At 39.2% G+C, this 24,023-nt stretch overlaps 3 protein-coding genes across 5 annotated transcripts; 2 read left to right on the forward strand and 1 right to left on the reverse strand.

Annotated features, from left to right (window-relative positions):
• Positions 1-126: 126 nt before the first annotated feature.
• LOC131137401 (carboxypeptidase Q-like) lies at positions 127-12,748 on the forward strand. 3 transcript variants are annotated; one of them, XM_058085320.1, is made up of 12 exons: positions 127-174; positions 266-321; positions 609-738; positions 829-1,038; positions 1,201-1,317; positions 2,872-3,079; positions 3,159-3,366; positions 8,335-8,446; positions 9,772-9,863; positions 10,826-10,921; positions 11,241-11,346; positions 11,593-12,748. In XM_058085320.1, exons 3-12 carry the CDS (start codon positions 609-611, stop codon positions 11,751-11,753), a joined length of 1,440 nt encoding a protein of 479 aa, XP_057941303.1. In that variant the 5' UTR covers positions 127-174; positions 266-321; the 3' UTR covers positions 11,754-12,748. The 3 variants fall into 3 exon arrangements, with proteins under 3 accessions (XP_057941303.1, XP_057941304.1, XP_057941305.1); XM_058085321.1 differs by having other exon boundaries at positions 172-321; XM_058085322.1 differs by lacking the exons at positions 127-174; positions 266-321 and having other exon boundaries at positions 609-716.
• A 391-nt stretch (positions 12,749-13,139) lies between these two features.
• On the reverse strand, positions 13,140-17,421 carry dscc1 (DNA replication and sister chromatid cohesion 1). Its single transcript, XM_058085323.1, has 9 exons — positions 17,105-17,421; positions 16,866-17,034; positions 16,613-16,747; positions 16,229-16,319; positions 15,069-15,207; positions 14,947-14,999; positions 14,731-14,885; positions 14,518-14,666; positions 13,140-13,881 (listed from the first exon to the last, which is right to left on the reverse strand). The coding sequence occupies exons 1-9, from the start codon at positions 17,272-17,274 to the stop codon at positions 13,770-13,772; spliced, it is 1,173 nt and encodes a 390-aa protein (XP_057941306.1). The 5' UTR covers positions 17,275-17,421; the 3' UTR covers positions 13,140-13,769.
• A 150-nt stretch (positions 17,422-17,571) lies between these two features.
• Positions 17,572-22,933, forward strand: mrpl13 (mitochondrial ribosomal protein L13). The gene is made up of 7 exons (XM_058085324.1): positions 17,572-17,740; positions 18,104-18,227; positions 19,500-19,593; positions 19,772-19,832; positions 19,931-20,017; positions 21,583-21,704; positions 22,721-22,933. The coding sequence occupies exons 1-7, from the start codon at positions 17,627-17,629 to the stop codon at positions 22,743-22,745; spliced, it is 627 nt and encodes a 208-aa protein (XP_057941307.1). The 5' UTR covers positions 17,572-17,626; the 3' UTR covers positions 22,746-22,933.
• Positions 22,934-24,023: the final 1,090 nt, after the last annotated feature.

Here is a 24,023-nt window from a genome sequence, read left to right on the forward strand (position 1 = left end):
TGGATCATTTGTAATTCCTCATCTAAACATGTAGAGTTTTTTCAATATAATATTTAATTTTCTTTTGTATTTTCTGAATTATTTCCTTTTGTTACGTATTTTATTGCCGAGGGCTTGTAGACACGTGCTTTTATTGTGAAATAGTCCTGAGCGGAAGTTAGCAATCCTGAGACGGTCTGTATCATTAGCACAGTTCTGTCAATGTGTCAACATTTCACTGTCTGACTGTTAAATCCTTTCGTCCGCATTTCACTCCACCGTCAAGGCACCATATAAAGTCCCGAACAGCAGCGATAAAGGTTCTACTCCTGACCTGAAAGGGTTCGTGTTATTTCTATTGCTTTTCAGTCACTTTCAATCACATCGTCAAATGTATCAATCTCTGCTGCTTGTTTGAAGTCCTCCATTGATCTCATTCATCGTAAACAACTAGTATAATTTACCTAAATGGTGTTTTTGGGGACTCGGTTGCTATCTTCCTCTTTCTTTTAAGTGAAAGTGAAACTCTTACTGCATCACAATTCCATGTGAAGGCTTTTTTTAAAATAGAAATTCAAAATTAGACAGTTAGCATTGCTATACTAATACTAACAAAACTGTATCCTCAGATGGCGCAGGGTGACAAACTGGTCACCCTCCTCTCCATCCTTGTGGGTGTCTTCATGCTGACCTCTGTGGATGGGCGACCCCAACCCTCAACTGTGATCATATCTGATGTAAACAGTACTGCTTGGAAAAGTACCACAAACTCTCTTTTTAAGTGTTGACTTTAAAGTCTATGACTAAGCAATCTTAAAGCGCTCACACTAGGCTGCAATGTCATCCCAGATGTGGCAGCAGAGGTTTCAAGCTATGCCGATGTGGCTAAACGGATCATCGACCTTGCTGTGTTTGGAGCAGCCCGGAACCGCTCATATCGACGTCTCGCCGACTTCACCGACACTATCGGAAACCGAGTCAGCGGCTCTGTCAACTTGGAGATGGCTATTAAATATATGTACAAAGCCATGATGCAGGATGGTTTGGACGTACATCTGGGTGAGTCATTCTGTGTTAATGTTCATCTTGGATGCATGAATGCCACATGACCTCAGATATCTTTACAGCCTTGTAAAACCGACCTTGGTTGTCTGATGTAAGAATAAAATGGAGAAAGATCGCTTTTCAACTCTGTAACATTTTATTTTTGTGTCTCACCAGAACCGGTAAAAATCCCACACTGGGTGAGAGGAATGGAGAGTGCACAGATGATTTTGCCGAGAGTGAAGAATCTGGCCATACTGGGACTGGGTAGCAGTGTAGGAACACCACCTGAAGGTCAGCCATATTGAATATGTTGATATTTTTAAAGTCAGTTTAAATACAGTGGGACCTCAAAGTTGTAATGGCACAATACAGAATTCCATCCAATTTTAATGCATCTCTAATGAGTCACACGAGACGTCTGCAAATCTTGCAAGACCTCAAATGATACTTTCTGGGTGGGTGGCTTGCTTTTTCTTTGGCTTTTTATGCAACACCACACAGTTATTTGACACAATCAGTAATATACACTAGGCTCTACATTGAATGATGCTTAACGTTAGTAGCCAAACTTTGCCAAATTGCTATCATTAGCTGACAACCAGTATAATGTGCGGATGCGTGTTAGGTCAGCATACCCAAAGCAGAAAGAGGTGGGATGTAAACCTAGCAGTACGTTAAAATTTTCATACGTTCAAAAAGCTAACGCTAAAGCTAGCTTTTTTAGAATGAACCCAAATGCTCACCTCGCTCATGGTGCAACCAAAAATGTAAGGATCGAAATCGACACTTATACAGGACTATTAGTCGTGTTTACTGTCATTACCGCATAGTCTTTGTGGTACAGTTACATTTTGTGCTAATGTTTGTTTTTGTTGCACTGTGAGTGAGGAGGCATTTGGTTAGATGACCTTGTGTCACTCATTCATTTTCTACCGCTTATCCTCATGAAGGTCGCGGGGGTGCTGGAACCTATCCCAGCTGTCTTCGGGCGAGAGGCGGGGTACACCCTGAACTGGTGGCCAGCCAATCACAGGGCACAAATAGACAAACAACCATTCACACTCCCATTCATACCTATGGACAATTTGGAGTCGCTAATTAATTCACCTAGCATGTTTTTGCAATGTGGGAGGAAACCGCGGTACCCGGAGAAAACCCACGCATGCAAACTCCACACAGAGATGGCCGAGGGTGGGATTGAACTCGAGTCTCCTAGCTGTGAGGTCTGCACGCTAACCACTCGTCCGCCGTGCAGCCCCGTATCAAATACACATTATTATTGTTATGCTTTTTCCACTTTTCTGACCTATAAATGTAGTTAAAATGTAGTCTTATCGTGTTAAACGATGACAAAGTTTCAGATAATAAGGTTTGCGCATTTGGAAGTGAGCCCTGAAAGAAGTTTGGGATGGCTCAAATCGCTCGTTTTCAAAAGGTGTGGTAAAAACCGTTCCTTTGTGATGTCACAGAGTGGCGGACATCCCTATATGGTTCATAGTTAGGAACGCCCGTGGGTGGAATAAATGAAAACAGACCGGTTTTGGCCGGAAGTACAAATCCAAGGAAATATAACTAGAATAGGTGCAGATTCTGGAAGATGGAGAAAGCTTTCTGTGGTGGTTATTGTGTGTAGCTGCTCTATGGAATCGAACTTTGGTCTCTTAGCTGAATTATTTGTTATTAATGCATTTCAGGGGTGGTCTGAGAGTGCGACCCTGTAGTGAGGATCTCCTGTATTGTGTCTGATCTTGGAGGTTCCACCGTATCACCAATGTAGCATAAAGTTTCTTTCATGGTGAAACACTGTGTATTTTAAATGTTTTTTTACATATTCGCTGTCTGAAGGTATTGAAGCGGAGGTGTTGATTGTTCAGTCTTTTGAGGAACTGAAGCGCAGAGCCAGTGAGGTCTCGGGAAAGATCGTTGTCTTCAATCAGCCGTTTGTCAGCTACGGGGAGACAGTGGCTTACCGTTCTTATGGCGCTTCAGAAGCATCGAAATTTGGAGCCGTGGCGACGCTCATCCGATCCATCACTCCTTTCTCAATTAATAGGTACAGTACATATTTACAGTCTTAGCTGACTTTGTAATCAAGTGAATGTTTACATATATTCCTTACTTTTCCCTTGTAGTCCTCACACCGGTTGGCAGGACTACAAATATGGCGTGAAGCGCATCCCTGCCGCGTGCATCACCATTGAGGATGCTGAGCTAATGTGGCGTATAGCACAGAGGGGACAGCGGATCACCGTCAGACTCACTATGGCGGCCAGGACCTTTCCAGACGCCGACTCCTTCAACACGGTGGCAGAGATAAAAGGATGGCAGCACCCTGAGCAGGTACCTTCTTCCAGTCTGCCGCCATTTTTATTTACAGTAGTATGTTCTCAATTCCAAATGAACTTGCATGGGACTTTAACATGAATTTATTTATAAGGGAAATGCATGCTGCAAACTGTTTACTGTGTGGAGTCTATCTATCTATCTTCTCAGAGCACTTGTGCTGGATTTAACCCTCCTATTGTGTTAGAGTCGGCACCGACCCGTTTTACATTTTAATACATAAAAAGAATCACATAACATTTGTTTATTGCATCAAGGCTTTTTGACTTTGTCAGGAAACTCTATTTCAACAAAATAAAACAAAAAAAAATGTTTTTTTACTACATTTTAAAATGGTCTGGTTGAAATTATGACCACTGTATTCTTAAGGGTCGGTTATAATAATATGACTATAAAGCAATATTTTGAGCCACAACTGAAATCATAAGTGTACAATTAGCCAACACAATGACAACCAGCTCATCTTCTCATCATGTAAGCTTCAAGGGATTCTCATTTTGACCGCTTTTCCAGTATACCAGCAGAAAAACAATGTCCAGACATGTGAGGGGAATTCACTCATTTGATTGGCTGATTTCACATTTACTATTTGTATCATGGAAAGAATGGCAACAAGTACAGTGAACCAAGATCTGGACCTGTTCTGCTTTTTTAATTTCAGTTTATACTAAAGTTTTGTTGCTGAAAACAATAACTTTTTCTATCTTTTCTTGACATTAATATATATGAGTCAAAATTCACACGAACACCATAGATGTTTCTTTAGTGATTAATACTAAAATGAGAAAATAAATAAAACTAATTGATTTAAGATATATGTTCTATATCCCTTAGTAATAGCCAGGTAACAAAAGAACCTTCAATTTATTAATATTATTCTTTTGACGTTCAAATTGAGGGGTATAGTGACAAAAAAAGGCCTACATGCCCACACCAAAAGTATTAAAACTAATATTTTCATGTATGAGGAAGCCTAAAAAGGTAACCAAGACATAAGAAGCAAATTTGATAGTAAATTATTGCTTTTAGTGTATTTTATAGCTGATTCAATACATGGGTCAAAACCCATGTTAACATAAGAAATGCTACCAGAAAGCTAACACAAGAGGAAGGTTAATAAAAATACTATATATATTATTAGAGGTATTATTAGAGGTTCAAGTCGATTTCATTGGTATCACATCGCCGTGAGAAGGAGCTAACCCACATGTTTACTTATTCTACATACTATCGCACGAAAACAGATTATTTTGTACTCCAGCACAGTCCTCCTCTTCCTGTTTTGATGTTTAGGCTACTAAACAAAGTGGTCTCTTCACCTTGAAACTAAACAAGGTATAAAAATGTAGCTTTGCTTTATCAGAATCTTATCGTACAGTATGTCACATACCACAACCTGAGCCGACATGCATTGTTAACTGACTTGTGCAGGTTCTTTGAGACGGCACATACCTGCACACCGGGAAAAACGGGTCGAACTTGATAAGCCGATAAGTCCCTGCGGCACAAATCTCCAAAATGTGCTATCGAGAAGGAAGTATAGTACACAACATTATGTACCCTTTGATCATTTAGTGGTTTTTAGTGGTGTACTGCATGATACAAGAGAGCTTTTTCTAGTATTTTGGTTACCGCATGTAGCTACATTAGAATGGACTAACATTATTAGACTGCTGGAAACCACAATAACAAGCATAATGTTAAATGGATACGTGTTACTCAACTCAACAGTATTAAGTACTACATGTTGAGTCATGCGTTGCTATTAAATAGAATACAGCAAAGGTTGGAGATGATTCATCGGAACTCGATGATTGTGAAAGGTTAGTGTACCAGCCTCTAATCATTTACAGTATCACGCCAGTAAAATTGAGGCCTGATCGTTTTACAGTTACAAAACACACATGTACTACTTCATTGCACTATTGTACATATTACTGTAATATCTTGTTGCATTCATAGACCATACTGTTTATAATTTATATAATCTGAAATAGCCATACTCTAGTCACTCCATTGCAATACTGTATATATTACTGTTATTATACAGTAAACCTCGGATATATCGGACTCGGATATATCGGAAATTCTCTCACAACGGACAGATAAAAAAGAACCGATTTTTCTGTAATGCATTTCCAATAAAAATTCATTGCATATATCGGATTTTTTATAACGGATTTCGCCTATTTCGGACAAAATCTCCAGTCCCGTTCCAATGCATTTCCATTAAATTTCCCTCGCATATATCGGATGGCCGCATCGTGGCGCTCCGATTCGCCGAATCGTGACAGGCCGCTATACGACGTCATTTGCAGCGTTGCCTGCGCGATTTATATTCACGTCTCTTTTCATTGCCCAGTCCAGGTACATTGGAAACATAGTCAAGGAAGTGCCTTTTTATAACGGATAAAATCCGATTTACGCATATACCGGATATAAATCCGATATATGCGTAAAACGGACATTTTCCGGTATACGCATATAACGGATTTCGCTTATATCGGACAAAACCAGTGGGAACAATTGAATCCGATATATCCGAGGTTTACTGTATATTGTCACATCCATACTGTTTATAATCTGTATAATCTACAATAGCCATATTATAGTCATTTATATCCCTGTACATATCCTCACTGTATTATAGTCATAGCCTGTCATAGTTTTTTTACATAGATCTGTCCATTTTTTTCTACATTTACTTACTACTAAGGTACTTCTGGTTGGATGCTAACTGCATTTTGTTCACTGCAAGTTGAATCTAATCTAATCTAATCTAATCTAATCTAATCTAATCTAATCTAATCTAATCTAATCTAATGTACTACCTGAGGATGATACAGTCCAAAGGGGCAGACACAAAGAGCCCATTGTTGTCTAATTACTGCAGGCCAATTCCTCTTTGTATATATGAACCAACACTTTTATTAATATAGAATAGGGAAATGAAACCCGTGACTTGATGGACATGGTAAAAGTAGTTGGACTGTGTACACAGGGATGGGTATTTAGGGCTTAGTGACTCAAAGTGTGAGGTTGAGTCAGTCAGTCAGTCATCACAGACAAATAAGTTGTCTGAATGTTCCCATTCAGCTGGACGCTTTTACACTGAATTGAATTATAATTCCGATCTGTGCTTTGGTAAGCCACCAGTAGTTTTCTGTATGTAATGGGATCTCACAAGATTAAAACATGACTATTTTTCTCATTTGGAGAAAATCTGTCTCTTAAAAACAGGGCAGCCCCAATCAATAATACTATAAACCAGGGGTCACCAACCTTTTTGAGGCCGAGGGCTACTTTGTGAGCACGGATAGTATGAATTGCTACATAACCTGTTTGCGGTGAACTTCCAAAATGACAAAACTGCACTTTTTAGTAATCAGAACAAAAGGAATATAGTAGTAACACTATGTGAAGCGACTGCTCACATATCAATGTTAATTATTTTCCACAATAATGGTAACAAAAACATATTTTTTAACAAGAAACATTTATTTATGTGCTCACATATTTGAAAGTCAGAGTGAACACCTTTCTGTGATTTTTTTTTTCACCTGCCTAGTGTCAAAATACGTAAAGAAAAATTATTTCTCCCAATCACTGTGGAAAATGTAAGTCTTTTTTCGCTTTTCTGCCATGTTTTTGGGGGCTAAACTGCACGAGTAAGCTAACTCCTCATCACCGCTGCACTGTATCAGAAAAGCGGTGAGCGGACGCGTGCGCACACATGAACTTTGAATTATTTTTGTTTTAATTTTTGATGTTATAAGACGATTAAAAAAAATACATTAATGTAAGCAATTCTGATTCAAAATGTAAAGCACAAAATAACAATGATAATTTGTGACCAGTGCTATTTTTAGAAGATGCCTCACGGGCGCCTTAAGTGGTCCACATGGGCGCATGGGCGCCCGCGGGCACAGAGTTGGTGACCCCTGCTGTAAACTATGGTATCACAACTATGAATGATAACGTATGTAATATGGAAGTGGCAATGCGCAAGGCAGGATTGGAACCGAACATTAAGTAAGACATTAAGCACACTATAAACCTTGCAATCCAACCTACCTTGGTGGCGTTTTTTTTAACCATCAGAGTTGAACAGCTGGCGGAATTATAACATCCAAGCATAAGCTGTAGTACTTTTACATTTGATCAAAGTTACTTAAGATTTGTCAGATTAAAAACACGATTGTTGCAGCAGACTTTAATCAAAACATGTGATCTTTCACTACTTCCTGCTAGCGCACTGTAAGCACCACGGGAGGTGTATTTTTTTGTTTTTTATTTAGCATTAACTAATGCAATCTGCCATATATTTTACAACTACACGTCAACATAAATGATTAGTTTCATTATTTTAACTTTTATCATTTTTAGTTTTTGTTTCAATTTGTAAGAAAAAGTCTATTTGTTCAGTCCTATATTTTGTCATTTTTTAAAAGTAATGTTAAAATATCGTCTCGTTTTGTTAGATATTGTAATATAGTGTAGTATCCTGTCTAGTGAGTGTATCGTGACATCCCTAGTTTATAACTATGCAGCCCATTGTCCAACAAATACACTTGGGTTGGTTGGACTTGGACTCATGTAACTACAGCCACCGTTGTTAAGTAGTCATCTGTCATCATAGCATCCGCTGATCTTATAAGCTAAAGAAAAAGGTCTTTTTTGCTAGTAGCTACAAAGCAAGAATGTTACAGTGTTACTTAAAACATTGCCTGCACATAGGGCGCACCTATGGGGACTTTTAGGGGGGTTTTGATTATGAAACAAGATCTTTGCCTCTGTTGATGATGTTTTCCTTTCAAAGTGATGCAATCTGTCAATGTCATTGTCCCCGCTTTGTTTGCTGACACGAATCCAGCAACAAAATTCCCGGAATTAGTATTTGTCCCCAAAGCCGATGTGCCAACATCTCTTTTCAACGATTCCATCTCTTGGACATATTTCTGCCAGGTGGTGCTTCTGAGTGGTCATCTGGACAGTTGGGATGTGGGCCAGGGTGCCATGGACGATGGGGGTGGAGCCGTGGTATCCTGGGAGGCCCTGTCACTCATCAGAGATCTAGGTGAGCCAAGATAAACAATCACAAGCACATGTAAACAAAGCTTGTTCAATTATTCACCGGTAACAGTACTTTAACACAACACAAATATCTCTCCTCACATCTGTTTGTGATAAAATAAGGCTACACTATTTTAAGTGTTTGAAAGTGTATGAAATTTAATTTTTTGCAGCATTATGTTGAATGAGGAAGTCTCTAAACTTTTAGTTTTGTTTATACATTTGTACTTTTTCAAAGATATACTAATTAATTAATCATGCTATTGAATACGGCCTATTAGTAAAAATAAAATATGAATATTTAAGCAATTTTTGCCTAAATTAAGCATTTTTCATTCATTTATTCATTTTCTACCTCCTGTATCGCGGGGGTGCTGGAGCCTATCCCAGCTGTCTTCCGCCGAGAGGCGGGGTACACCCTGGACTGGTGGCCAGCCAATCACAGGGCACATATGGTCAAACAACCATTCACACTCACATTCATAACTATGAACAATTAGGAGTCGCATGCACGTGGAGAACATGCAAACCCCACACAGAGATGGCCGAGAATGGAATTGAACTCGGGTCTCCTAGCTGTGAGGCCTGCGCACTAACCATTTGGTCGCCATGCAGCCTAAATGAAGCATCTTGAAGCATAAAAACGGTTAAATGAAAGAAAACATACAAGGAATTAAGAAGAGGCATTGAAATTGTGAATGTATTATTCTACACTGGCCACTAGGTGGCAGGAATTGACAAGCACCAGACTTGGCTTTTTTTTTTTTCAAACAGTTACATAAAAATACAACAACAAATAATACCATAAAATAAATGGTAATATCTGTCAATTGAATGTATTCTAAATGTATTTTCTGTATGATTTCAATTGTTTGAAACATTTTTTAAAGTAAAAATCGCATTCACTTTTTGTTTACTTTTCACTCAGCTCCCTTAGGGAACACATTTCCTGCACAAGCATGCGTTGTAAATGGCTTGTTTTCTCTTATTATGAGTATGTGGGTGTTATTTCATGTCTAGAGGGCTCTAATAATATGAAAAGCTGTATTTAGAAGCTCGTAAACAGCATTTTTTAATGCTATAACGATGGAAATATTACTACTTTGGGTCTGGAACCAATTATTAAGTTATTATGTTGGCTCACTTGTTAATTTCAGCTATTGTCATTATTTTTGTTTGTTGTGCTTTTACCATAACAGCACATTTTGGCAAGCGGGAGCCCACTTTAACTGTTATCTGTAACGTACAGCCTTTTAAATACAGTAAATACAACAGTTGATAGGGATACTTTTTTTTTTTATTGTGAAGCGGTTCCGTTTATGTTTCCAGGTTTGCGTCCAAGGAGAACCATGCGCACGGTGCTATGGACAGGCGAGGAGGCGGGTGGAGTCGGAGCGCAGCAGTACTTCAATCTCCACAAGGTACAAGAACTAAGTGTTAAATTGAGAGTGCGAGAAAGCAGAATTACACGAGTCTTCGTCTTGCTTGTGGCTTTGTGGTCAAGCCAAAACAGTCACTTAAGCAAGATATGTTGCTTCGTCTGCTTATGGCACGTTCTGCTTTTCCATACTCACAAATCAGCAGGAAAACACTTAAAATTCACCACAGAGCTCCTTTGATGAAGGATTTTACATTTTTAAAGCTCTAAGAGTCAGTCAGCAAAGTAAAAATGTAATCGTCAGCACATTTGTAGGTGAAAGGATACCTTGACCTTAATGAGATTGAAAAATCTATTTTAACGAACCACATTGAGTTACACACATTTTGTCACTATGTCCTTGTGTGATAATGTAGTACCGTATTTTCTGGACTATAAGTCGCTCCGGACTATAAGTCGCACTAGGCCAAAAATTAGGTCGAAAAAAAACAAACAATACAAACAATACAAAAGTCGCATTTTTTGCGGGTAATTTATTTTCCAAACTACTTGACCAAAACAGACATTACGTCATCTTGGAAGGCAAGTTCTAACATTAATAAAAGATCAGAGAACAGGCTGAATAGGTGTAAGATATGCTAACACAATGGTTATTCAGCTACACAAAAAATAAACATGAACAGAAAAGGTGTCCAGTGTTTATGTAACATAAACACTTTTTTCATTTATAAGTCGCTCTGGAGTATAAGTCACAGGAACAGCCAAGCTATGAAAAAAAGTGCGACTTATAGTCCGGAAAATACGGTATTTTTAACTATTAATACACATAATTGCATGTGCTCGGTAATAAGTAAAACTAACAAAAGTTTTATGATATGTGATTGGTCGATTGTGACCCACCCACAATGCCCCCCCCCCCACTTGAGCATCAGATTCAACAATCAAATGTAATCAGTACGTCTCACTTTACTGTTTCTTTTCTCAACTCCACTTTTTCCCGTTCAGGCGAACGTGTCCAACTTTGACATGGTCATGGAGTCGGACATGGGGACATTCAAACCAGTGGCGCTGCAGTTTACTGGCAGTGTTGAAGCACAAAAGGTGAAAATACGCGCAAGACCCGCAAAAAAAAAAAGCACCAACATGGTTTTGTATTAAGTCCTTTGCTTTGACATATTTACCACATGGTGGTGCTGTTGTTATAGTTTGACACTGTTACTGACATTGACTTGGAATTGGTCACACAGCTCAATGCGCTCTCCAAAGCAGCCACTGTCACTTTAAGGTGTTTGGCCAGATCACCACAAAATTAGTGCACACCTTTAGGGGACTAATGAGCATTTCCAATCCAATCCTAATTTTGCCAGTTTTGCCCAATTTTGCTCATTTTGAGCAGCCAGTCTATTTTATGTACCAACAGGTGATGGAGGAAGTGGTCAAACTGTTGGCTCCTCTCAACACGACCAAGCTGGAGATGCATGGTGAGGGGACGGACATCTCACCTTGGATGCAGGCCGGAGTACCGGGTCAGTTTTTTTCATCTCTGCAGCATGACGTTGCTTGCCGCAAAGGGAAATAGGAAGTATTTTATGCTAGTTTTTGTGGTAAGATTGTATAACTTGCTGTGCATGGAGAATCACTTCCTCTCTGAAGGTTGCGAAAGATGTCAGTTAAAAAATATGATGTAATATCCAAAAATTATTATTATTAGCTTGTCTGATTGTGTAATATCATCACAGACTGTTTTTTGTTTTTTTTTGTACCTCAATCAGGTGCCAGCCTCCATGTGGCAGACAGTCGCTACTTTTGGTTCCACCACACAGAAGCTGACACCATGACCGTTCAGGACCCTCAGGACATGGACCTCTGCGCTGCACTTTGGGCCGTGGTGGCCTTTGTGGTAGCCGACCTGGAGGACATGCTACCCAGGTAGACAGGTAGCACACTGGAGGTGGATGCCCATGACATTGTAGCTAAGCAGTTTTATGTACTGTATGTATGGGTGGAAGGCTATCATTGCACAAAATATCACCTAATAAGGGAGGATTTTTCTTGGAAAAAAAATGTCATTGTATTTTTTTTATTTTTACTGGCTTTAAGTCATACTGCTTTAACATAAAGCAGGAGGGACAAATGGAACATGTTTGTTTAAAATTTCCCATTTTACATTGTTTAAAAGTATTATTTTGCATACCACATTTACATGTGCTTTTAAAAGTTTTAAAATGAATATTTTTATTGTTTTATTTCAAGCAATAAACTGTCATTACTTGGCGTTACTCTTACTAAGTTGGCTGTTTTCAGAAGATGCAAGTGATGAACACGGGCTGCTTTAAAGATACTAAAACCAATCCGTTGGCACTGCACACCCTGGACTGATGGCCAGCCAATCACAGGGCACATATAGACAAACAACCATTCACACTCACATTCATACCTATGGACAATTTGGAGTCGCCAATTAACCTAGCATGTTTTTGGAATGTGGGAGGAAACTGGAGTCTCCGGAGAAAACCCACGCATTTTTTTTTTAAGAAAAACTGAGCATTTAGTCATCTTCCTCTTTGATGTATATACAGTATACTTCTCCAAAAATTAAAGGGAAGGACTAAGAACATTACGTCAAAGTAGTGTGTTGATTTTCATTGATAATTTTGATGGTTAGCACATTTAACTATGTAAAGAACAAAGTATTTACTGAGAATATTTCATTAATTCAGATCTAAGATGTTATTTTAGTGTTACCTTGATTGTTTTTTTTTTTAAAGCAGCATATATTCCTTGAACATTGGAAGTGAAATATCGTATTTTGTGGTTTTATTTCATGCAACTTTCATATTCAATTAAAATGTATGCATTACTTGTACATGCAATTGTGTATGAATGTTTAAAATATGACATAGGCGATTAAAAAAAGAATCCTTGATATATATATATATAAATGACTTGGGTGGTTGACAACTGTTTACAGGATAACTGTATTTTTTTGCAATCAGGGCCAGCAAAGCCTTCTCTTCCGGCCTAACACGATCAGAAACACTGACCTTCATTCATAACTTCAAATCTAGTATTTATTCCATGAAGTTGTAGTAATTCATTGTCAACAGTGTTCCTATGTTCCTAGCATGTTTCCTGGCTGCACTGTTCCAAGTAGTGTAAGTGTATATTTGACTTTTTATGTCCAATTAGATCTCAGATTCAGAATGGGGCTGTTTCTTTACCTCATTAAAGGGTTCAGAGAGCCAGCTAGCTGGCCTACAATTACGTCAGAATTTTTCCTTCCTGATTGGAGGATGGCTGACTGATGAAGAGAAATTGACATCTCTGGTGAGTAGATGTATTTTATTGAAAACGTGCACACACACACACACACACACACGTGCACACACACACACACACTTGCTCAATCAACTGATAAGTCAGACTTCCCATCAGTGATGTCAAGGTCGGCCAACCAGTGTAGACAAAGGTCCTCTTGGAATCTGTGTGTGCGTTGATGGATGTTGTTGAAACAGGCTTTAAGTCACTTTTTTTTGTCAGCGTCTGCTGAACTCATGGGATGATTCACGCACACAAGTTGTGTTGGTTGCGAAATAGTCAGCGGAGGTTTAACACAATGAGTCACACATCAGTGCTGACACGGGCTGCAAGAAGCCGCATGCAGGCACAAACAACACACACGTCATCTGTTGGAATTGGCTTAACTACCCCCCCACACCAACCACCACCCCTGGAGATGAGACCTTCTATGTTGCCACGTCTCCACCTGGTGGACAACCAGTGGAACAGCAGTAAGTAAACATCAAAATATGATTAAATATCTAAATGTATTATTTTTAGCTGTAATTTTATTCAGTAAAACTCTAGAATATAACAATTTTGCATGATAAATGCAGAAGATCAACATGACAGCACATAAACATGTACATTGCGATGTGATGGAAAATGTTCATGTAGCTACAGGTCTTCTGGAATTGAACACCTTGGTGCCGTTTTGCATCGAAGATCGAGCATATTTGGTCAACAGCGCTCCTGTAGTCTGCTTCTCGCCACACAGATCCCTGAAGGATAGAGGAAGGTAAGATTACCCACTATACAAAAAAAACACTATTTCCCATATATAACCTCTTTAATGGGCGGCACGGCGGACGAGTGGTTAGCGCGCAGACCACACAGCTAGGAGACCAGGGTTCAATTCCACCCTCGGCCATCTCTGTGTGGAGTTTGCATGTTCTCCCCGTTCATTCCAAAAACATGCTAGGTTAATTTTCGACTAAATTGTCCATAGGTATGAATGTGAGTGTGAATGGTTGTTTGTCTATATGTGCCCTGTGATTGGCTGGCCACCAGTCCAGGGTGTACCCCGCCTCTCGCCTGAAGACAGCTGGGATGGGCTCCGGCACCCCCTGCGACCCTCGTGAGGAAAAAGCAGTAGAAAATGAATGAACCTCTTTAATGGACACTAAGTCTTGCTTTCATTGAATGCTACTTCCTCAATTTTGTCAGAGCACATTCTGCTGTTTGCAGAAAATGCTGTTCCAATACGATGGGACACATTTTAGGCGACATGGGGAACCAGATTCGGAGGCCAAATCTGGTTCCCTGGATTATAATAACAGCAGCTTAAAAAAAATAAAGAGCGGAAAAACTTGATAAAGTATTGTACAGAAATGAATCTAAAAGAAGATGGCACCCACTCTATATAAGGGGTGATGTCCTCTTCAGTCCATTTTTCTCGCAGTGTAAAGAGATGGTTAAAGCGTTCCAGGGTGTCCTCAGGGAGATCTTCCACCCTAAGCAGGCAGATGGTCTCGGGGCGGGAGGTGCGGTCCACCAGGGCCACACTCTGGAGGGCGTATAAACATATGGAAATAAGCAAATCGATGTGGTGATTATAGATGGAGGCTAACCTTAAGTTGGTCTAGTCTGGTGTTCATGCCCTCTGGGACGCTCTGCTGCCAAACCTCGTTGAACTCCCCCAGGTTGAACTTGACAGCATTCTTCAGCAACATGAGCGCCGTGGCTCGGCATACTTTAGCCTCATCCAAGGCGTAGAACACCTCGCCTGTTTGGAAGCAAGAGACTTCAAGTCTTATGGCTTCATTTTTATAGACGGTGCTGTTTACCATTTTCAATGTAGCGTGTCCCGTAGCAGTTTAAACAATGCTCGATCATCTCTCTGCGAGGGCGAGAAAAACGATTACCCATCAGTATTTATAAGTGTCTTTGAAGCAATGGCGACGCTAACCTGGGTTCTAGGGGGCCCAACTCCTGGAGACTGGTTTGAAGCGGAACCTTGTCGAAAGGCCACGACTCGGAGTCCACCAGCTGAGTCACATGACCCAGTAACTTCATCTCGTAGTCTGAGTCCAGGACACGCCAGCAGCCTGGATACGAGACAGCTTTGCTGGTTATGGACACTTTATTAGGCACACCTGAACAATCAAATCTGCCTTTACTTATTATTGTTTATTATTGTGGTTGCAGTGGTGTAAAACTGCAATTAGTGCATGTGTTGTCTTTATATACCAATGTTAATATATATATTACACGCTAACGATGGATCTGCGCGATTGATCGATATCGCTGCGCCCGAGATGGATCCATCATTAGCGCACAAATCAATCGATTTCTGCGCTCACGATGGAGACCGATGCCTTGACACTGCGCTGACGATATAATGACAATCATTGATCTGCGGTTAGGGTTCACACTCCCCCCGCCGAGACCGGTAACAAACGCTCAGCGCTGCCATCTGTTGGCATTTAAACAAACTACACATCCATCCCTGGCGCAGTAATATACAGTAAACCTCGGATATATCGGACTCGGATATATCGGAAATTCGCTCACAACGGACAGATAAAAAAGAACCGATTTTTCTGTAATGCATTTCCAATAAAAATTCATTGCATATATCGGATTTTTTATAACGGATTTCGCCTATTTCGGACAAAATCTCCAGTCCCGTTCCAATGCATTTCCATTAAATTTCCCTCGCATATAGCGGATGGCCGCATCGTGGTGCTCCGATTCGCCGAATCGTGACAGGCTGCTATACGACGTCATTTGCAGCGTTGCCTGCGCGTCCAGGTACATTGGAAACATAGTCAAGGAAGTGCCTTTTTTATAACGGATAAAATCCGATATATGCGTAAAACGGACATTTTCCGGTATACGCATATAACGGATTTCGCTTATATCGGACAAAACCAGTGGGAACAATTGAATCCGATATATCCGAGGTTTACTGTACCATCGATCGTGAGCGCAGAAATCGATCGATTTGTGCGCTAATGATGGATCCATCTCGGGCATAGTGCTATCGATTGATCGATCTCGTAGATCCATCGTTAGCGCGTAACATATACAAGGAACATAACAAAACAATTCATATAAAGAACGTACCGTTTATCTGACAAGCATGGAGGGTCTTCAAGTGTTTAGTTATCTCCTCTTCACTGGCTTGGATTGTCTCCAGAAGATCATCCATGGTGTACTACAACACATCACACACACACACACACACACACACAGTTTACATACAGAAAGTTCCGGAACTCCGCTATGAAATACAATATGTTGTCATGTGACCACACGCATCATGTAACTAGAGCTAGGACAACGTGTCAATGTCATCGATGACATCGACACAAAAAATACATTGTGTTTGTGGTTTATGTTTTCAGGGACTAATCAGGGATTAATCGATGCATCGAAAAACTATTTTCTCGATTAATCGATTCCAGAAATAATCGTTTAACCCAGCCCTACATGTAACGTGCACGTTACCGTGTTCTCTGTGTTCTCCTGCTGCCCTGCCAGAGCAGGTCCTTCGTAAGGGTTCTCCATTAAAACCCGTAACAGTTTCTTGAGCCTGGGACGTTGTTTCCTCACTTCCCAGTAGCTGTTGCAAAAGCCCCAGATCTGTCATCACAGTCACAATACACTCATGTAAATGTACATATGTCATATATGACAGTAACATGTCATTCATGGAATGTGTTTCAACTTGGATACATATTTCTAGGATAATGCATCTTACCTGAGCATGAAGCACCTGCATGCTCTGCTGGCTGTTGGTTAGTTGTTCAGATGTTTTACATCCGGGTAGGAACAGCAGCAGGTTGGACGTGTGAGCAATCTTTAAGTCGTACGTTTTGTCTCCACTACACAACACGGCGTGTTCGTCATTGTCTCCTCTTATCACCAAGCTGCCACAGACAGACCCATCGTCAGGCGTACATAATCAATTTTGATATGTTTAATAATTATAATTCCTACCTCTGTCCAGCTTCTATGTGTTGACATAATGTGTCGTCCAGCTCAAAGAGACAGTAGTTATCAGAGGAGACGCTGTCTCCAATTGACAAACACTGGACGGTTGACTGGAGATCTTCTTCATTCAGCTTGGCGATCTCAAGTGTCGCTTGAACTTCCTCCAAAGTTCTCATTTTTCAATAACCCACCACAGCATTAACATTAATAAATGAAAGGAACGAGTAAAAGCGCACACGTTGTAGTTTTTAAAGAGTACGGAAATGAGGAAGTGATGTCGCTGCTCAAAATTACCCGCTTTTTTGCCGCCGGAAAACGCTTAGTGTGTCACATCAAAATAAATCCGACACAAAGTCAAGCTTGAATGCATTTTTAAAATGCAACACTATACAAACGCGGGACTGTAATATCTTCATAATACACAAAATTAACTAGTTTATCTAATTATCACAAAATTAACCGAAAAAATGTTACTTGTATGTAAGATAAAGCGGGCGTTTTAAATGCAGAACATAACTTGTGAACACAATGTTTCAAACGAGTACATGTCGTAGTTGCACAGCCATTCACGTTGAGGGTCAAATATGTCGAGGATGTTGCTGTAGTGTCATCAAAATGTCAAGTTTCTCTAGGTCTGCACAGGTAATGTAATTTAACATGATATCACCATCTTTTCTGGAGCTATGTATTACTTTTTGGTTACCCGTAGATCAGTTCACGGTCTTAGGCTTCAACTGCTAGCTAGCAACGCTACGTCCAGAAATGTTTCACACCTGACTTACATAGCTTTGATAATAACAAGCTAACAGTCAATGGAGAATCGTATAGTCTGATTTGTTGGACAATATTTAGTTATTGAAAATAACCAGGCGGCAATACCGTAAATGTGAAATGCAATGTTTTGTATATGACCAATGTGGTATTTATGTTATGGTTTGTGTTGGTCTTATTTGGTTGAAATGATGTAACCATGTCAATGTATGTACTGTATGTGCATCTTTTCAGCAATGGGCGACCTTCGCTCGCTCATGGTTCCTAATTGATGCCAGGATGCAACCTCCTGGGAAGATAGCATCCATGTGCTCTGTTAGACTACAAGGGAAGCACAAACCCATTTACCACGCAATCAGTGAGTTGTTTTACACACACACACACACACACACACACACACACACAATCCCATGGTTCATGCTTCATAACATTGTATAGCAGTTTTTGCACCTTCAGTGGCCTACTTGCTTATTTTATCATGTTGAAAATGTACGTGATGGTTTCAGTTATTTATATGAAACAATGTATATCAACACATTATTTGTTTTAATGAAACGGGTATAATTGTAATTAAATTAATAAATTTAAAATGTAATTTTAGTACAACAAAATTCAATATGTATGTACATATGCATGGGTTTCTTACGTATTCTGTATGTATATTTGCATTTTATTTGCATATATTGACATTTTTTAATATGTGATCTTATTTTTATTAGTTATTAATACAGTTATTATATTATCAAATTATATGGTTATTATTAGAATTATTCAAAATTTAACAAGGTAATTTTTTTGCACATAAAAAATATAAAAATATTACCCACTGAAATGTACTATACTTTATATATTATTAAATTACTATAATAATTTATCAATTATTGAATCTGGTGGTTGTATTAATGCATGGGTTTCTTATTAAAATATTTATATAAATATCTACGTATTGTGTATGTATATTTGAATTTTTATTAAAATTTTTTGAATATGTGATCTTATTTTAACTAGTTATTAATAGTTATTGTATTATCAAATTATATGATTATATTATTAGTATTCCAAATTTAAAAAGGTAATTTTTATTTTTTGCACATCAAAAATATAAAAATGTTACCCATTGAAATGTACTGTACTTTATGGAATATTAAATTACTATAATTAATTTAATTTAATTAATTTTTAAATTATTGAATATGATGATTGTATTCATGCATGGGTTGCTTATTAAAATATTTATAACTACGTACTGTGTATGTATATTTGCATTTTTATTAACATTTTTTGAATATGTGATCTTATTTAAATTCGTTATTAATACAGTTATTATATTATCAAATTATATGATTATATTATTAGAATTATTCCAAATTAAACAAGGTAATTCAATTTTTTGCACATAAAAAAAATTATAAAAATGTATTACCCATTGAAATGTACTATACTTTATTCAATATTAAATTACTATAATTAATTTATCAATTATTAGTATCTATAGTAATTATATTACTATTATTATTATTTTTGTGTACAGGCTAATATGAACCCAGTAATACTACTAATATAAATACTACTACTTGTACTGCTAATGTTCGTGGTCGTTGCCATGGTGAAACGTGTCTTGTGTGTCCAGGTGACTGTGGTGATCACGTGGTGGTGATAAACACCAAACACATCGCCTTCTCTGGAAATAAATGGGAGCAGAAAGTCTACTCATCCCACACGGGGTAAACGGACGCCATCAAACCTGCTTAAGAAAAGAAAAGGCCGTTTTAGAGTCGCTAGTGCAGCGTAGATATCAATAATTCATGGAGTTCCTGTCAAATAACTGCATGCATGATGAAGGAGCGACGATAAATGAAGTGTGATGCCTCCTTTACAGTCCATTCTTTGTCTTTTCCAAAGTTATCCTGGGGGCTTCAAACAAGTCACTGCTGCTCAGCTCCACCAAAAAGACCCCAAAGCTGTAAGTATCAGTAAGACCTGACCACACACACACACACACACACACACTGAGTCGTCATTCATGCACACTAACCTTGTCAAACACTCATTTGTCACCAGATAGTGAAGCTGGCCGTGTACGGCATGCTGCCCAAGAACCTACACCGCCGCACCATGATGCAGCGACTACACCTCTTTCCTGAACACGTAAGTACACGTACGGTACACGTACGGTACACATAAGTACACGTAGGGTACACGTAGTTTTGGGATTTGGAAAAGGAATAAAATAGACGAATAAACATAGTGTTATGAGGAACGAGTGATAATTTTATCAGAATTGCTGGAGCCTATCCCAGACGGGGTACACCCTGGACTGGTGGCCAGCCAATCACAGGGCACATATAGACAAACAACCATTCACACTCACATTCATACCTATGGACAATTTGGAGTCGCTAATTAACCTAGCATGTTTTTGGAATGTGGGAGGAAACCGGAGTACCCGGAGAAAACCCACGCATGCACGGGGAGAACACACAGAGATGGCCGAGGGTGGAATTGAACCCTGGTCTGCACGCTAACCACACGACCTGATATATTAGATATATTAGGGCAGAAAAATAATTATTCATTGATTTTTATAAATTAAAAGATGAACCTGAATGTAAGGCAACCCTAATTTAGGGGTGGGATTTATTAATTTTAATATTTTTTATTTGTGATTTTTTTTTGAAGTTGTCCTTCATAACAGTAAACAATATGAGGGGGAAATAATAATAATAATTTAATAAGAAAAAAGTTTTATATTAAGACAAAAAAGTCATAATTCCTCAATATTAAAAAGGTTATAGGTATAAAAAAAAGTTGTAATATTACAATATATTAAATTATTTTTTGAAGTGAAAATATTATGAAATAATTAACAAAAAAAAAACAATTGGGGGGGCTGCATGGTAGAGTGGTTAGCATGCAGGCCTCACAGCTAGAAGACACGGGTTCAATTCCACCCTGTGTGGAGTTTGCATGTGTGGGTTTTCTCCGGGTACTCCGGTTTCCTCCCACATTCCAAAAACATGCTAGGTTAATTAGCGACTCCAAATTGTCCATAGGTATGAATGTGAGTGTGAATGGTTGTTTGTCTATATGTGCCCTGTGATTGGCTGCATGGCCACCAGTCCAGGGTGGTAAAGTTATTCCAATAATTAAAAACATACATAGTACAAACATTGTAGTACTTGAAATAACTTATGACAATGACATAAACATAGATATATTTTAATCAGTTTCCTGTCATATTTATTTCTACTTTACAATGTCGCCCTTTTAAAACACATTTCTCCTTGCAATGCACACTGCTAGCAGTAGGTGGCGCCTGCAGCCGGCCGGCCCCATAGTACTACTGTATGTAGTATGCATGCATCATTCCAAGTGAGAGCTTCCATTGGGGGGTACTTGCCAGCATTCCCTACTGCAATACCCTGGAGTACAAGTATGGCGTGTGAAGTATCTTTTTCATGTCCTCATGAATATTAATCGCCACACCTTCGGTGATTAATCAGACGCTGGCGAGGCCTCCGAGACTCATTTCCAAGGTCATGCAAAGGTTTTTAGAGCGTTGAAGGCCTCGGCTAAGTCGAAGACTACCTTTGGGTCATACTAATTAAAATAAGGAGGGAGGGGTTGCGGGTTTGCTTCCTGAGCAGTGCCGAGGTACCTCCGAGCAAAGCATAGCTCAGAAAGACTTGATTTTTGTTCCGTGTCGCCATCAGGAGCTGCCCGAAGACATCCGCGCCAACCTGACGGAGGAGCTGCCTCAGCCCAGAGAAATTCCCAGGAAGCTCAGCGAGTACACGCAGGAGGAGAAGGACGCCTTCCCCAGGCTGTGGACGCCGTGAGTACAACACAGCGTGTAATGTGATGTAATAGCGATAATCCACCGGCAGGGGGCGGTGTTGAGTCAGTGTCCCATCTGAGCGATCGTTACAAGCGACCCCGGCTGTCGCTGGTGGGAGCGCCAGATGGTTTCCAACACTGCAGATGCTCGCGTCATAAAGAAGAAGAGATAACTAAGACCCCACAGAGACTCCTTAGCGCCCCGCTAAAGACCTAAATACTCCATCATTCTTAGACTTTGTAGTCGTCATCGGAATGCTGATTTGTTTCTGCTGCAAAAACACATAATATAACGTAATATGTAGCCTAATACCGCATAGGCATAAAGCTTATATACATATGACGTATATATATTCTGCTTACGTGACTTCAACATCCGCCTTTTGACGCTGCTGTGACAAACATTGAATATAAAAACGATTTTTTAAATTTATTTTTTTATTCCCCGAGTCGCTGTAATCATATTCATGGCTTGTCAGAGTATTTCTGAGTGAGTTTGCTGTTATGGTTTTAATATTGCTAATAATAATAATAACAGTGTCATCCTGTATGAAATCATGTAAAAAGTTCTATAGAGTCAGGAGGGTGCCGAGGTCAAGCTAACGCTGGTTTATTTCAGAGAGAGGCCTCACTCTTGTTAACATTAACAATGGTTTCATCATTCATTTTACGCTCTTATTGTGTGTTTGAAAGATTTTAATCATTGCAGTTAATATTCTCCCAGGACCTGGGAGCACACACACACACACACACACACACACATACACACACACACACACACACACAGAGAGAAACAACAAGTGCTCAGAGAGAAGATAAACAGGACAGATGTGGCTATGTGGAGGTGTTATTAGGCATTGTGGCTCATCTCAGCCTGATCCTATCAGACTGCGGCCTGATATTAAACAGGAACAACAACAGAAAAGTAGACTATGATGCGTTTGGTGTCATGCAGTAAAAAAAGAAAACCTGTTCTAATCTCTGTCATACTGATGTGTTCTCTCCACCGCATAGACCCGAAGACTACAAGATGGAGTGATCGCAACACCGCAAAGTGGAAAGCACCGCCACACCCACATGGACGCCTTTTCAAACGGATTGGGAGATTCGCTACTGGATTTTTTCTCTTCCAGAAATAGGATTGACATCATCTATAAAAGTGAACTAATAGTGTGGCATCCATTGTAGTTTTTTTGTGTTCCAATGTAATAAACATTTAAATAGACATTCTTGTTGAGTCTTTTTTAGCATAACATATACACACACATACACGCACACGTACATACATACATATGCATACATACACACACACATATACACTTATGCATACACATACATACATACACACACAGGTACATACATATGTACATACACACATACATACATACACACACACATATATAAATACATACATATGTACATACAGACACACGTACATACATACATACACAGGTACATATGTGCATACTTACACATACATACACACACAAATACATACATATACATATATAAATACATATGTACGTACATACATACACATACACTTATGCATACACATACATACATATGTACATACATGTGTACATACATACATACACATACACTTATGCATACACATACATACATATGTACATACATACGTACACGTAGGTTTCCTCTTTAATTTTCAACAGAAAAGTGCATAAAAAGCAAGTTGCTTCTAATGCACTTTTCTGTTGAAAAATAAAGGGGAAACCTCACACACGCTAAAGAGGGGCCCCAGAAGCCCCCCAAAATGGCATAAAATGCAGAAGTTTGAATTTTGTAATTTTTGACAAAAAAACGTAAGGGGTTAGTATGTCGTTTTTTTCATTTTTTCAACTTGCTTGAAATGCACTTTTCTGTTGAAAAATGAAGGGGAAACCTCACACACACTCAACAGGGGCCCCAGAAGCACCCAAAAACGGCATAAAATGCCAAAATTTTCGGGCGTCGATTTTTGAAAAAAACGCAAGGGGTTAGTATGTCGTTTTTTTTCAGTTTTTTCAACTTGCTTCTAATGCACTTTTCTGGTGAAAAAAACAAGGGAAACCTCACACATACTCAACAGGGGCCCCAGAAGCACCCAAAAACGGCATAAAATGCCAAAATTTTCGGGCGTCGATTTTTGAAAAAAACGTAAGGGGTTAGTATGTCGTTTTTTTCAATTTTTTCAACGTGCTTCTAATGCACTTTTCTGGTGAAAAAAACACAGGAAACCTCACACACACTCAACAGGGGCCCCAGAAGCACCCAAAAACGGCATAAAATGCCAACATTTTCGGGCGTCGATTTTTGA

Source organism: Doryrhamphus excisus, chromosome 10, assembly GCF_030265055.1.
Source record: "Doryrhamphus excisus isolate RoL2022-K1 chromosome 10, RoL_Dexc_1.0, whole genome shotgun sequence".
In the NCBI taxonomy this organism is placed as follows: Eukaryota; Metazoa; Chordata; class Actinopteri; order Syngnathiformes; family Syngnathidae; genus Doryrhamphus; species Doryrhamphus excisus.